Raw genomic sequence first — 16,620 nt, 5'->3', positions numbered from 1 at the left:
GACGAAGAGAGAAGAGAGGCCACAGAAGTCCTCAGAGTTGACTAAAATTCACATCTCCGCTTGCTTTAAAGACTAAAAGTTTGGAGTGACGTTCTCCCTCTTTTCAGCATCCACTCCTTCTCACTCTGTCTACCTCCAGATAGCCATACTCCTGTTTCCCAAATTGCTAAACTCTCCTGCCCGTAGCCCTTTGAACCATCCTGTCCCAGAATTCACTGGGAGGCAAGAGGACAATGCGTCACAAAAAATCAGGCACGTGCTCTCCAGTTTGCTACAGTCCCCACCACTCCCTATTGTCTCACACGGAAGCCATTTCACTCACTTATATGACCTGCCTGGCCCTTGTGACTGATCATTCATGTCTTCCCTTTAAAGCAGGTCCTTAAAGAATCACTATTTGACAACTTGGGAGTTACCCTAGTTTGAAATGCTCTATTGAAGATGCCAACCCTACCTGGTTCATGTTCCATCTATTCATAAATATGTTCTGCCCCTTTTCTTCCATATTGTGAGCTTTGAGCTTCTCCAGTCTGCTCTTCTTCTGTTGATGCTATAACCCTTGGAATTCCAATGCTTGGCCTTAAAAACTAGGTCCTTTTGATTGCTGAAAGAAAGCTCAGCAAATCTGGAAGGAAAAAATGTTCCCTCCTCGCCTATAACTACGGGAAAGGAGATTTTATGCTGTGTCATTGAAACAGCCCTTACAAATGTTTGCTCTATTAAGGCACCGAGATGTCAGATGTTGCTACGGCCTGGGAATGTAACGTTCAGTTTCCAAAGTCTGTTAATTTGCTTCGTCTTTGTGATGTGTCGCTCTGACAGCATTTTAATTAATACCTGTTTTCTACAACGTAGAAATATTTGCGGTTTTGGTACGTCCTACTTTGCCCACATGAATGGGCAGAAAGGAAAACAGACAACATTTGACGTGGCTCCTCGGGTTTTCACTTCAGCAAAAAGTTGGTGTCATTTCAATTAACAACTTTTTCACGACAGGAGCAAGAATACTTTAAAACAGTTCCACGAATTCAGCCTTTTCACTAATTTAAACTAGCTCACCTGTTCCAAACGTAGTGATTTTGTTAAAGGATAGCATTTTCAGATGCTTCCATTTCTCAAATGTTTCCCAGTCTTTGCAGGAAACAATAGGAAGTAGGAAAGTCCCCAACCTTCATCATAAAAGGATTTGTCTGTAATATTTTATCATTCCCCAGGAAGCAAGGAGAAAGGCCCTTGCAACAGAAGGCCGGTGTTTTGGGCTTCAAGGCAGCGAAGCATTTCTTTGCTTTATTTCCAGACTGATCAGCCAGGTTACGGCAGCCCCAGGATCCTTGGAATGAAATAATTGCCTGATGGAAAGTTTTCTCCTGGAAAATTCCAGAAGCTGGGACTATAGAAGGAGGGAATCATGGCTTTGGGAGGAGGTGGGTAGCTCGTGAAGTGAATCTGAAGGCAGCACAGACCTTCCCTTTCTTCCACTGAGATGTGGGGGGACTTGCAGTGCCTGCCTCCTGGGGCGGCTTGAGGGTTACCTGAGATGGGGAAGGTCAAGTGCTAGGCTGGGGTCAGCCCAGCGCAGTGTCCAACCAGAAGAAAAAGTGATTCCTGGTACTCTGATGGCATTTCAGTGTGTCCAGTCTCTTCAGCTCGGGTATGTTCCCCTCACTTGTGTATCTCTGTGTGTGAGGTGTGTATGTGTGTGTGTGTGGGGTGGAGGGGTCGGGCACTTATTTCCTCTCCTGGGTCCCTGCAGAAGGACTCCATTAGAAGAACACTGCGGGCCTGGCACTGTCCCCTGCTTGTTCCTCCTCAGGGAGGAAGAGGGACTTCTTAGAGGGGGAGCGGTCGGGGCAAAGAGCTGCCTGCACAGCTCTGCCCTCTTTTGGAACCAGAATCTACCTGCCTGCAGGAAGTGCATGGGCTCTGGGGCTGTCGTCCCTGCGGGAGAAAATCCCTCGGTTAGAGGGACTGGTGGGTCTCCTTGTCCACATTTCCAAGGTATAGGTTCCAGTTATCATGTGAGGATACCCTGATCACCACCTGCCTGACTCCTGTATCCATCTTAGACGTCCTCCGGTACTGTTCTTTTGGGCGTTTGCTACCTCTGTGTCCTCAAACCACAAGGCAACAGCGAGGGGCAGGGCGCGGTGAGGCACTCACCCAGGCGCGAGGTCTGCTTGCGCTTGATCTCCGTGAGCTTGGGGATGGGGTAGGGCCCGTAGCAGTGAGTGAAGATGACCGACAGCTGCTGGCTGATGACCTCGTTCTGCGGAAAGGAAAGCACAGGTCAGGCTGCCAGGCCCTGGGCGGCCTCCTCCAAGCTGTCAGCAGGAATGCCTGTCCCCTGGCGAGAGGGGCCCACAAACTTCTTGCAGGTTCCAGAAGCAACCCCGCACCCCCCACCTGGAACTCACACCTTGAGGCTGCTATTTCTAGTGGATTCACTGGTGAAAGCTTAATTCGTAAATAAATCCTTCTTTCTTGCCCTACTCATGTATCATCCATTGGAGAGCAAGTTCATAGCTCAGAGAATGGCAAGTAAGTTTTTACCCCAAACACACCTTTATCAATACTCAGAATTCTGGAAGCAGTGAATTACCCTGAAAACAGCAGCAGGAAGCCCTTCTGATCCTGTGACTGTGCTCTCCATTACCCAGACACAAATGCTCCTGATTCAGCTTTCTTACGAATTTGATTTTGGTGCTGAAGCATTTCCGGATCCAGGAATGCTCAGCTGAATCACTTTCTCCAAGAAAAAAAAAAAAAAAAAAGGGTGGGGGGGGGGGGATGACGAGTTCTGTAACAGCTGCCTCCGACTGCCCAGGGACAAAGGAGTGTTTCTGATCGCCTCGTGTCCTTCACGTTTTTGCCTCTTTCCCCTTGGGACCCACTGCTGTTCATTAGTCTCCCTTCAACTGCAGGTGTGTGGGAGGGAAGCCACAAATCACAGCACTTGATGCTTTTATTGGGTGAAGGGGGTTGAATCTAGGGGCTGAAAATGAGGATGAGGTACAAAGACATTTATAATATATTAAGAAAAGTAGGTTACAACACAGTTTGTACCATGTATTTTTGGAAAGAAAACCCCACATATATACTTGGATTGACAGGTATGTATAGAAAATGCCAGGGAAAACAGAATAAGCTACCTTTGGCTGGGATTACAATGTTTTCCCTTTTCTTTTTATCTGCATTTCCTACAACAAACGAGTGTTGCTTCTGTAATGCAAACAATAAAGCTCACTTTTCATTTTAAAAGATGGGTTTGGGAAAACGGATGATGTCAGTGGTTCGAGATATTCTTGAATGTGCTTCACTGTGCTCCCGAAGCAGAAGGATACAGCTCAACACGTGAAAAGGAACTGACCGTTTGATGAAAGTGGAGGAGATCCCACGAGGCACCAGGTTACCTCGGACGAGAGCCACAGAGGTGCCCACAGGTGCAATTGCTATTGGACACAGGGACTCTGCTTTCAAAGATGACGCCTTATGACCTTATGACCAAATGGTCTTAAGTGCTCCTCCCAACACTCACAAAGTGATTGGCTGTCTCAATGGCTTTGTGTGGCAAAGGAACGAGAACTCGGAGAACCGCCGCACGAAGCCGTGAGACAGACCAAGTGTGGTCTCTGGACCAGCAGCCATCAGCACTGCCTGAGCTTGTTGGAAATGCAGATCCTCAGGTCCCATTCCAGACCTTCTGACTCAGAAACACTTGGAGGGGCCCAGCAATTTGTATTTTATTTAACATGTTTTCTGGTGATTCTGGTGTGCTGTTAGGTTTGAGAGCTACAGTTAAAAAAAATTTTTTTTAATGTTTCATTATTTTTATTTTTGAGAGAGAGAGAGAGCACAAGTGGAGGAGGGGCAGAGAGAGAAAGAGAGAGAGAGAGAGGGAGACACAGAATCCAAAGCAGGCTCCAGGCTCTGAGCTGTCAGCACAGAGCCCGACCCGGGGCTCGAACCCACAAACTGCGAGATCATGACCTGAGCCGAAGTTGGTCGCTTAACTGACTGAGCCACCCAGGGACCCCGAGCCACAGGTTTTATGTACTGATGTTTTCTCTTGAGTTTGACCTCTGAGCTGGGGGCTGTAAATTTGCTACCCGTGGTCTAAAGCCTGCCACTCAAAATGTGTTCCCTAGACCACCAGGAGCAGGATCACCTGAGAGCCTGTCTGAAATGCAGACTCTCACTCCAGGCCCATTGAATCAGAATCTGCAATACGGTGCCCTGCAGATGATTCCCATGTACACTAATGTTCGAGAAACACTGTATGGTAGGCACAGCTATGGCCCCCTGGAAGACTGCATCCCCCAAATCCCTGGGACTGAGAATATCATGAGATACCATGCCCGTGAATATGTTACATTACGGGGCAGAAGGGGCTTGGCAGGAATAATTAGGGATACTAACTATGGTTTAAATGGACCTTAACATAGGTATATTATTCTGGATTATCTGGCCAGGCCCAGTGTAATCACACAAGCCCTAAAATTAGAGACAGGAGATGAATTCAGAAGGGATGGAGAAGAGGATTTGAAGCCTGAGAAGGACTTGATGTGCTGTCACCAGCTTCGAGATGGAGGAGACCGTGCGGCAAGCTAGAGAGGGAATGCAGGCAACAAGAATGGGAGAAAAATGGGATCCCTAGCTGACAGCCAGCAAAGAAATGGGGCCTCATCCTACAACTATAAGGAACTCAATTCTACCCAAACCTGAATGAGCGTGCAGGTGGAGTCTTCCCTGGAGCTTCCAGGAAGGAACACGGCCCTGTTGACATCTTAATTCTGGGGCTCTGTGAGACCCTACTCAGAGAGCCCAGTGAAGTACTGTGCCTGGCTTCCAACCCATGGAGACCACGAGATACTGAGCAAGTGCTGCCTTCAGCCTCTACACTGTGGTAACTTGTGCAGCAATAGAACACTACTACATCCCATCTAGAGTCTGCCTCAGGTGGATTGCATTTCACCATCCTCGTGACCCCAGTCTGCCAGATGCACTGAGCATGCTCAGTGAGGACCTGCAGCTCACAGAAAAGAGGCGGCCTGTGTCTGCGAAATGTGCCGCACAGACTGGGTGATGAATGACGCTGGTCTTGCTCACTTACAGCAGGGAGTGTCTTACCACCTTGGGTGGGGGGATGAAGATCCACTTCCTGTGAGAGAGGCCTGAGCAGCCCATGTTCTTCTGTGGAGACTGACTGATCAACTCAAAAGGTACTTAGGAATCATCCAAGAAGTGTATTCAAAGTAACCCAAGCCGGCAGGGCAAGACCCCTCCTCTCAGAACCCACAGCTGGCTCGTGCTTGGTAACTTCAGTATGTGTTGTACCACTTGATGAGGTATAGGTAAGCGCTGACCATGTCTGTTCCAAAGTGACAGTCCCCAAATACTTACAAGTTATCTGGAAGAGTGTCATTGCCCACCTAGCTGATGGCTGCACATAACGACTTGATTCCAAGGAGAGCAGTTGGGAAAAGGGGGAACGAGTAAGCCTGCAGCTGAGGAACTTGGCAAGAGCCACCAGAGGCAGGTGATGAAGGTCACCTCCCATAGTGAACACTCATGTGGAGAGTGTGTGCCCTTGATGTGGTGGGAATGGCATCTGACCTCTGTAGTCCTCCTTCCCAAACCATAACCCCAGTCTAACCATGAGAAAAACACCCCGAATTCCACTAGAGGGCATCCTACAGTAGTATGTCTGAGCAGTATTTCTCAAAATTTGTCAAGGTCACCAAAACCAAGTCTGAAATGTGGTCTTCAGCCAACAGGACTAATGTGGTATCTTGGATGGGATCCTGGAGCAGAAGAAGACATTAGACAAAAACTAAGGAAATAGGAATGAAATATGGAATTTAGCTAATAATAATGTGCCAGTGTTAGCTCTTTATAACAAAGGTACAATACTAATGTAAGATGTTAACAATAGGGGAATGTGGGTTAGGGGTCATACGGGGGAACTCTGTGCTATCTTCTCAATTTTTCTGTAAATCTAAAACCATTCTAAAAAACTGAAGTCTCTTCTTGGAAACAATCTGCCCAATAAGGAAACAGAATCATTATGATGGAAGTATTAGAAGTTCAGGAGAAGGGGAAAGAGGGGGAGTCAAGGATCAAAGTGGACACCAACAGTTCTCTGGGTTTTATTTGTTGATCCCCTAAAGGTTTCATGAATGTGAACTTTACCCCATTTGCTAAGTGATGCAGCCATTCGTGACTTAATTCTTTCTTGAAATATTTATTGGGCATCTGCTAAACACCGGACACTATGGGAGGGGTTGTCAGTGACGCTCTGAATGTCAGGGTCCAAACTGCTGCCTCCTTTCCCAAGGCTTTCTGGCTGCCTCTCTTTCAGACACCGGAGCCCTAAGAGGAAACTCTCCATTGTGCCCTTGAATTCACCTGTGTTTGTCAAGGTGTCTGCTTTGTGCCCTTTCCTGTGTGTTTCCTCCAGGGAGGGGGGACTATGGGTATCATTCACTCTAGTTCTCCAGCACCCAAAATGAATTGGGTCTCCAGGAGGGCTCCCCTAAGCAAGAAGGGGTGCTGTAATTAGTATCGGTTAAGAGCTCTAGTGGGGTGAGACCCGTTGGGTTAGATGGTCAGTTTGGAGCAGTGAACTGGGTTATTCTTTGGGTTTGGTTAGCTCTGGGCCCAAACCTGAAGATGGCAGATTGGAATTAACCAAACTTGAGGCTCAGTCTATTTTGGAGGCATGGGTAGGTGGGGTAGTTGTGCTGTGATAGGTACCTATATTCTCCTCTGAGTTGTACATTTAAGAGAAATGCTTTTAGGTAAAGGTGTCACAAGGCTTGACTGGTCTGTGCATGCCAGTCTGTGCATGCAGGCTCTGAGCTGGGAGACCAGAGCAAGTCCAAGGAGGAGGCGTGGGCTGGGGACAGGTGGGCATTGGCTGGGCCCAGGTACATAGCACCTGGTTAGCGGTTGTCACTGGCACGTTGCTGGGTACCAGCCACTCAGGTCTCTCATGGAAAATGCTGGGTGTGCACATGAGGTGAACTCAGGTCCTCAGGACTCAGAACCGTGTGGCTACAAAGAACCAAAAGGGAATGAAGTTCTTAATACCACAGTTAGCAGGAGCCTCCTGAGACAGATTCCTGTGGATTCAGGGCTGACATCTTTCCTCTCTTCCTCTGACCCTCACTTCTCTCCTAAAAAGATACCAGAACATTTTCTCTTCTTCAGAAAGGAATGCTGGGATTGATCCCAAAGGTCCTTTTCAGGTGGGTTAGGCAGGGCTTCTACCCAGTGGTAAAAACATAGACAGCAGGGCCAGATGGGGTTGGGCCCCAGTCCTGACTCCTCACATACTAGCTCTGTGACCTTAGGAAAGTTACTCAGCTTCTCCGGGTCTCTGTGTCCTCTTCCGAAGTGGATTAAAAATATCTGCTTGGTGAGGTTGCTAGGAGAGCTAAAAAGGATAGCGCATCACAACATGCCATTAGCTTGAATTAAAGGAAATTGCTGAGATTTGACCATTCTTTAACCCCCAAACAGCAATTTCCTATAATTCAAACCAATCTTTTTCTAGATTCTAAAATGTCATACAATTAATGACAGCTTTTAGGAAGAGAAAAAAAAAACGCACTGCATTAACAAACATTCATTTTTAAGACCCATTTCAAATTGTGAAATGCTAAAAGGTGAAAAAAGCCGCATCTCAAAATCAGGAGATGGTGGAAATACAGTTACTTTCTGGGGATACCGTCAGTGAGTTCTCTGCCTCAATCCATCATCAACAGCGGTTTGTCTTTAGACTGGCCCTCCTGTGTAGGATATCCTGGGCTGACCTGTGAGCAGTGAGCCTCTCTTTGCCGTAGTACACCTGGGAAAAGGTAAAGAGATGGGAAGGGCACCAGACAGAGTCCCATGAGGTCAATGCACAGTCCCACGTCTGTCACTGGAATTGTGTACAAGATGAAATTAAACAGATAATAAACTAAAGTGCTTTTAAATAGTCATCCATATATTTTGATATGTACTCTCTATTCATTGCAAGTGATGTGGGCCTTCTATTTATGGTAATACTATAGCATTTCCTTTCTAAGTACATTTAACATATGGTAAGGTGATTTAAAGGAAAATATCAAATAAATAATAATCAGAGAAAGTATCTCTTAGGAATGAAAGGGAAGCCAGACATTCTCAGATGAAGGAAAATTAAGAGAATTTGTCATCAGGAGACTTATCCTAAAAGAATGGCTGAAGAAAGTTCTCTAAATTGAAAGGAAAGGATAAAAAAGGAAGCTTGGAACCACAGGAAGACAGAAACAGTAAAAAAAGTATGGATAAAGATAATAGGCTTTCTTTCTTTCTCCTTTTGAGTTTAATTATGTTTGATGGTTGATGCAAAAATTATAAGAGTGTCTGATGTTCTAAATGTGTGTAGAGGAAATATTTAAAAACAACTATGTCATAAATGGAGGAGGATAAATGGGCATAAAAGGAGGTAAGATTTCTATATTTCACTTGAACTGGTAAAATGATGACACCAGCAGACTGTGCTGTTATGTATATATCATGTCATACTGCAAGCAACCACTAGAAAAGCTACTTGAAGCTATAGAAAAGCTATCAAAATACTACAGACAAATAAAAATGGAATTAAAAAAAATGTTCAACTATCCCACAGGGAGGCAGGAAAAAGAGAAACCAAACAGAAAATGAAAAATAAGATGACAGGAACACCAAGGTGGCTCAGTCAGTTAAGTGTCCAACTTCAGCTGAGGTCATGATTGCACAATTTGTGAGTTTGAGCCCCACTTCAGGCTCTGCGCTGACAGCACAGAGCTTGCTTCAGGTCCTCTGTTTCCCTCTCTCTCTGCCCCTCCCCCACTCATGCACATGTGCATACTCTCTCAAAAACAAACTTAAAAAAATAAGATGGCAGACTTAAGCCCTAAAGTATCAATAAAATGTGAATGGTCTAAATACACCAATTAAAAGAGATTGGCAGAGTGGATGACAGTATATGCTGTTTACAAGAAAATAACTTCAAATATAATGAAAATGGCAGATAGTAAGTATAATGGTCCAAAAAAATCACAAAAACATTAATCAAAGGAAAGCAGGAGTGGCTACCCTAATATTAGATAAGGTGGACTTTAGAGCAAAAAAATGAACAGAAGCAGAGAGGAGCATTATATAATGATAAAAGGGTTAATTCACCAGGAAGACATTGTAGACCTAAATATATATGCACCAAATAACAGAGCTGCATAATCTGTGAAGCAAAAACTGATAGAATTGAAAGGAGAAACAGACTAATCCATAATTATAGTTGGAGACTTAACACCCCTATCTGAAATGATAGAACAAAGAGGCAGAAAATTTGTAGGATATGGAAGAACTCAACAATACCATCAACCAACAGAATCTTAGGGACACTTATAGAACACTTCATTCCACAATAGCAGAAAACTGTGTTTTCAGGTGTCCACAGAACATATCAAGATAGATCATACTTAGGGCCACAAAACCAACCTCAAAAACTTAAAATAATCAAAATAATACAGAAAGTATTCTCTGACCACAATGGAATCAAACTAGAAATCAAGAGCAGAAATATAAGAAAACCTCCAAACATCTGGAAACTAAACAACACACTTTGAAATAATTCATAAGTCAAAAAAAGAAGTTATAAGGGAAAAATAAAAAGTTAACACTGAACTGAATGAAAAATGAAAATAACACATCAAAATTTGTGGTACACAGTCAGAGCAGTGCTGAGAAGGATATGTACATTATCAAATGCATATATAAGAGAAGACAAAAAGTCTCAAATCAATAATCTAAGCTCCTACTCAAGAACCTGGAAAAAGAAAAGCAAAATAAATCCAAAGCAAACAAATAATGAAGATAGGAGAAGCAACCAATGAAGGTTAAAACAGAAAAATAGTAGAGAAAATAATGAAACACAGAGTTGGTTCTTTGGAAAGATGAATAAAATTGACAAACCTCTAGGAAGACTGACAGAGAAAAAAGGGGACACAAATTAACAAAATCAGGAATGATACAGGGTTTATCATTACATCAGAAGAATAATAAGGGGATTATGATGAACAACTCTACTCACATAAATCTGTTAACACAAATGAAATGATTTTTTTTCCCTGAAAAAAAAAGAGCAACTCACCTAATATTAAATAGATAATTTGAATAGCTGTGTAACTATTAAATTGAATTCATAATTTAAAAAAAACTCTCCCCAAAAGAAATCTTCAGGGCCAGACTGAAAAGAAATACAACTATCTTTATTTGTAGATGACATGACTACCTAAGTAGAAAATTCCATTGAATCTACAGAAAATTCCTAGAATAAACAAGTTCAGCAAGGTTGCAGGATACAAGATAAATATACAAAAACCAATTATATTTCTTTGTGCTAGCAATGAACACATGGACATACAAATTAATATAATATTTATAATTTCTTAAAAAAGAAATATGTATATGTAACTCTAACAAAACAGGACTTGTATGCTGCCAACTCCACAATATTGATGAAAGAAACCAAAGAAGATCTAAGTACATGAAGAGACATACAGTTCACAAATTGAAAGATTTAACATAGTAAAGATGTCAATTCTCCCTGAACTGATATAGAAATTTGACACAATTCCTATCAAAATCTCAGCAAGATTTCTTTATTGTTGGTAAAGCAAGTTTATTCTAAAATTTCTATGGATGGGTGCCTGGCTGGTTCAGTCATTAGAGCATGCAACTCTTGATCCTGAGGTGATGAGTTTGAGCCCCATATCAGGGGTAGAGTTTAGTTGAAAAAAAAATAAAATTTATATGGAAAGACAAAGAACATAGCTAAAATAATTTTTAAAAGAAGAATTAAATGGGAGGAATAAGTCTACCTAACTTCAATATTTAACTATAGCTACACTAATCAAGACTGTGTGGTAATGGTGGGGGGACAGACATATAGATCAATGGAACAGAGTCGAGAACCCAGAAATAGACCCACACAAATATGCCCAACTGACTTTTGAAATGTGCAAAATAATTCAATTAAGGAGAGACAGCCTTTTCAACAAATGGAGCTGGAAAACTAAACGTCCATTGGTAAAACAAGCAAACACACACACACACACACACACACACACACACACATATCAAAAACCTTGATGTAAGTTCCACACTTCACCTCAGGCAAGATGAATCACAGACTTCAGTGGAAAACATAAAACTAAAATTTCTAGGAAAAAAATATGAGGAAATAGTCATGATTTAAGGCTAGGCAATAAGTTCTAATACTTGATACCCAAAGCATAATCTCCATAAGAAGAAAGGTTGATAAATTAGATTTCCTCAAAATTAAAAGCTTTTGCTCTGTGAAAGACTCTATAAAGAGGATAAAAAGATAAGCTATAGAATGGGAGAAAATATTTGCAGGCCGCTTATCTGACAACAGATTAGTATCACTCAAAATTCAACAGTTAAAAAGCAAACAACTTCATTAGAGCACAGACAAAAGACACAAAGAGACATTTCACTGAAGAGGATAGCCAGATGGCAAATAAGCTCATGAAAATATGTTCAACACCATTAGCCATTTAGGGAAATGAAAATCAAAAGTACGAGATATCACTTCCACATCTATCAGAATGGCTAAAAGAAACAATAGCAATAACACCAAACAGTGAGGATGTGGAGAAACTGGATTATTCCTACTTTGCTGGTGGGAATGTAAAATGTAAAATGGTGGGAATGTAAAACTTTAGCAGTTTCTTTGAAAATGAATCACACAGCTACCATACAAACCAGCAATTACACTCCTGGGCATTTATCCCAGAGAAATGAAAACACATTCACACAAAAACCTGTGCACAAATGTTTAGAACAGCTGTATTTGTAATAGCTTGGACCTGGAAACAATTCAGATGTCCTTCAGTGGATGAGCACTTGTACAAACCACGGTATATCCATGCCATGGAGTACTGCTCAACAATGAAAAGAAACAAACTATGGGATCATCCAACAATCTGATGAATCTTCAGAGAATTATGCAGAGTGAGAAAATCCAGTTCTAAAAAGTCACATACTGTATGATTCTACTGAAATTACAGTCTTGAAAATGAGAGAAGTGGAGAACAGATTAGTGGTTACCAGGGGGTGATAATGGAGTGAGGGCAGAAGGGAAATGGGTTTGGCTAGAAAAGTGCAACATGAGGAAATCCTGTGGGTGCTGGAAATTTTCTGCATGTTGACTATATCACATCGGTATCTTGGTTGTGATATTTTATGGTACTCTAGTAAGAGACTGCCAATGGGGGAAACCGAGTAAAGGGTACATAGTGCTATCTCTGTATTTTTTCTTACAACTGCACGTGAATCTAAAATTATCTCAAAATCAAAAGTTTAAAAAACTAAAATATTTCAATTAAAAAAGTGAGAAAAAAATGAAAAAGTGTACAAACCACAAGAAAAAACCCCCCACAGATCATGTCTTGTCTCTGTCTAAAACCTCCAGGGGTGTTCTATTCACTGCACGTGGAGGGAAACCCAAGCTTTTCACCATGGAGAAAGACTCCATGCAATCTGATTTTTATCTCCTATGCTTCTCCCTTTGTCCCACTGCACCGGTCACATGGCTTTTCTTCCTGTTGCCCCAACACACCAAGCACGTTTCCATGAAGAGCCTTAGGTCCTGCACTCCCTCACCTGGAATGTTTTTGTTCCAGACCTCTGCATGGCTGGAGCTTTTCCTCACTTCAGTGGTTGTTCAAATGCTACCTTCTCAGAGAGACCTTCCTTGCATCTTGTCTAGATTAGGCCTTGGCTGCCCCATCCTCAGAGAGACTATATCATTGTCCAATTTCACTTTTTTTTCCATAGCATTTATCAGGCTCTCTCTCTCTCTCTTTTGCTGATCCATTTCCTTGCTTACTGTCTGCCCGCCCCTCCCCTGCACATAGCAAGCTCCAGGAGGGTAAAGGACATTTCTCTTCCATCACCATTGCAGCATAGTGAGCACGTGTGACTGCTGAATGATCAGTGCCCTGGGGAATTATGTGTGTGTGTGTGTGTGGGGGGGGGTGGAAACAGGCCAGGAACTTTCTTGAAACAGATGTATATTAAGAAATGACTATTTTTGGGGCGCCTGGGTGGCATAGTCGGTTAAGCATCCGACTTCAGCCAGGTCACGATCTCGCGGTCTGTGAGTTCGAGCCCCGCGTCAGGCTCTGGGCTGATGGCTCAGAGCCTGGAGCCTGTTTCCGATTCTGTGTCTCCCTCTCTCTCTGCCCCTCCCCCGTTCATGCTCTGTCTCTCTCTGTCCCCAAAATAAATAAACGTTGAAAAAAAAGTTTATAAAAAAAAAAGAAATGACTATTTTGTTTGGCTCCTGGGAAATCTAGAGATGCTGAATTCTTTTGAAGTTAAAATTTAGAGAAGGGAGCAAAACACATCTGCAACTAGATTTCAAGTAATGTATGAATGAACACAAGTCAAGGATGGGAAGGCGTATGCTTCACTTCATAGTATAGCTGTATTTCTGGGAGTTGACGATAAAGTGAATTTCTTTATTGCATTTCTATGTTCTTATGCATTATTACTTATCTATCTGATGAAACCATATACCTGCCCACACAGAACAGCAGATGAAATCTGAACAGGAACCCTTTAATGGAGAAGGAACTAGGCTAGGCAGTTGTGTGATGTGTGGCTACTACTATCCTCCGATATGAAACATTGGAGGGCACAGCTTTGTAGCACTTTCTCAACGCTCTGAATTTCTCTGCCATCATCTCTCTCTAGTCTTCTTTTGACTACAAGAACATCACTCATGCTTGGGGAATGCTTGGCTTCACGTGGCAGCGGTGGGAAATTAATCACCTCTTTTTCCTCCCACCAGGAATGTACATGATGTGTAATACCACACTTCACCAGTAGGGATTGCCACTGGACCCTTATAAGGGCAAACCCCACTCTTGAATGCACTGTCTTTCCCAGACTGTCCTTCTGACAAGGAGCTGCTTCCTTTCCCTGGCTCCCTCCATCCTTGAAGATCAGTACAGCTGATGGGGGTGGGGTGGGGTCGGGTTGGGGGGAGATTCTAGTCTACATCTCCTGGCAAAGGCCCCTCCCTTCTTCCCAACTCCCAGCCATTGGCTGTCTTTTTGGGGGTAGTAGCTGAGTGGGGCATAAGGGGCCTACTGGGGTGCTGGCAATGTTCTCTTTCTTGGCCCGGGCGCTGATCACACAGGTAGGTTTAGCCTGTGAAGATTCACTGGGCTCTACACAGTTATGATCTGGGCACTTTTCTGTACATATGTCATACTCCAAAATTCCAAAATATAGTTTATTTAAAATTAAAAAACATTTTTTTAACATTTATTTATTTTTGAGACCAAGAGAGAGAGAGAGCATGAACAGGGGAGGGTCAGAGAAAGAGGGAGACACAGAATCTGAAACAGGCTCCAGGCTCTGAGCTGTCAGCACAGAGCCCGACGCGGGGCTCAAACCCACGGACCGTGAGATCATGACCTGAGCCAAAGTCAGATGCTTAACTGACTGAGCCACCCAGGCGCCCCAATACAGTTTATTTAAAAAACCCATAGATTACATTCACTTAATACACAGGATGCCTCAGTAATTTCTGGAATTCCCACTATAGTCTGAAAAAAGGAAACAAAAACCAAGAAACCAAAAACAAGTTCGAACACCTAACCCTGGGAACAGACTTAGGAATGTTTTTCACTAAAGTGGTTGCTTAGGTAATTGCAGGTGAAAGCTTCATTCATTCATTCGTTCGTTCGTTCGTTCATTCATTCACTCATTCATTCATGTTAGAGGGATGAAGGGTGAGGGGCAGGGAGAGTTTGGTTTTGAAATGCTTCCATAGGGTTTTGCGCTCTGTGGAATCACTGAGGCTCATTACCCAGAAGCTGCACTCTTGCTCCCACTTTGGGTCCTGTGGTGGGGCCTTCATCAAGTGCAAATCCAGCCTGCAGGGGGCCCTGAGACTCTGGGCCAGGATAGGCTGCTGAGAATACCTAAGGAGAGCTGCTTTGCACCCCAGGCCAGGTGTTCCGAGGCTCAGAAAGCAGACGGGCCCGGCCGGCCGTGTCGCTGCTGCTTTGCTGTGGGGCCATCCCTGCTGTCAGAGAAGGTGGCTCCATGCTTCCTTCTTCACTCTTTGGGAAGCCTGTCAGCCCAGCCTGGTGGGGGAACCCACGGTGCCCTTTTAGTTCACAGGCCCATTTCTCCTGAGACTTCAGAGGTTCCCGTGTCTTAGAGGGACCCCAGACTTCTGCAAAGTCTGTTCTGGAGCAAAGGGGTAAGAGGCTGGTGCTGGAGCCAGGCTGCCTGGGGTTAAGCCCAGGTCTGCCACTTACCAACTGTGTGACCTTGGGCAAGTAATCACCCTCTCTGTGCCTCAGTCAACCCATCGGTCAAATGGGGGATAAGAACATCACCTCCTTCAAAGATTGTGAGGATTAACTAAGTTAATCTTTATGTTGTGCTTAGAATAGTGCCAGGCATATAGTAAATATAAAAAATACATATTTTAGCTTAAAAATCCTCATGTGTGTCTTGAGACAGTTCATTATAAAAGGGTTCCGAGGTTAAATGAGTTCGGGAAACGCTTGATTGCCTTTGTGAATTAGGGTATTCAAGGCTCTCCGGGAGAGAAATTGGAGTAAACCAATGTCAGCCTGTAGAAGGAGCTGAAAGCCCTGCTCTCAGGCCAGTATTCGGGGCTGGTTGGTACGTGCACTGCAATGGGGTGTTAAATACTTTGGTACCAACCCCGCTGAGGGAATGGCTTTTACAGAACACCCTTTGGGAAATACTCGAGGTGCGTCATACTCCGGCGAGGCCGGCTTTGTGACAGGGTCACTTGTACCGCACTCACCAAGTTGCAGAGCCAGTTGGAGGGCACGGACTCATTTTATCTTCACACCTACCCTAAGAGGTCAATATAGTTATTGTCCCCATTTTCAGGTAGGGAAACTGAGGCAGAGGGAAGTTAAGTAACTGGAGTGGGGTCATAAGGCTAGTACGTGGCATAGCGAGGTTTGGATCCCTATAGGTTGGCTCCAGAGTCCATGCTCTGACCCACTGTGCCATATAAATATATATTCATTCCCTCGTGGCCCACTGGGGAGCCCTCAGGTACACGGTGGTTGATGCACAGACTCCTCAGAGCCTCTCAAGGCAGCCTGGTCACCCCTGGTGTTTCCATGGCCACAGTGGTGGGGCATTTGTCACAGTCTCCCCCTTGCCCTTGGCTCTCCACCCTTGATAGGATGGCTGGGGGATGGGCATGCCACGGCTGTCCATTCTCGAAGTTCTCCAGCAACACACGCAACGATGCCAAAGGCCCCCTGGCAGGGACGGAACATCTATACTATATCATCAAACAAGTGACCCCGAAGAGATTTTTAAGAACTGATCTCATAATAGCCCAAGGGATGAACCGATGTTCTGAAGGGGCTGCAGCATTTATTTCTCTGTTGTAGGAGTAAGGGGACCCAGGAGGAAGGGTGGGGAGACTCATCTGATCTTCTGTACCTGAAAAATTTTCTCCAGGGCCCGGCTTTGTGGGAACCCTGGAAGGGTCTGTATCCCATGGATCTTGCG

At 44.0% G+C, this 16,620-nt stretch overlaps 1 protein-coding gene across 1 annotated transcript in view; it reads right to left on the bottom strand.

Moving 5' to 3' along the window:
- Positions 1–16,620, bottom strand: part of BTBD11 (BTB domain containing 11) — a 316,953-nt gene that overhangs the window by 24,225 nt on the left and 276,108 nt on the right. The window contains exon 12 of the mRNA XM_043562436.1: positions 2,161–2,266. Coding sequence (XP_043418371.1) covers positions 2,161–2,266 — 106 coding nt within the window. The remainder of the gene's footprint in view (positions 1–2,160; positions 2,267–16,620) is intronic.

Source organism: Prionailurus bengalensis, chromosome B4 (genome assembly GCF_016509475.1).
Source record: "Prionailurus bengalensis isolate Pbe53 chromosome B4, Fcat_Pben_1.1_paternal_pri, whole genome shotgun sequence".
Classification (NCBI taxonomy): domain Eukaryota; kingdom Metazoa; phylum Chordata; class Mammalia; order Carnivora; family Felidae; genus Prionailurus; species Prionailurus bengalensis.
This window is presented reverse-complemented; position numbering and strand designations above follow the sequence as displayed.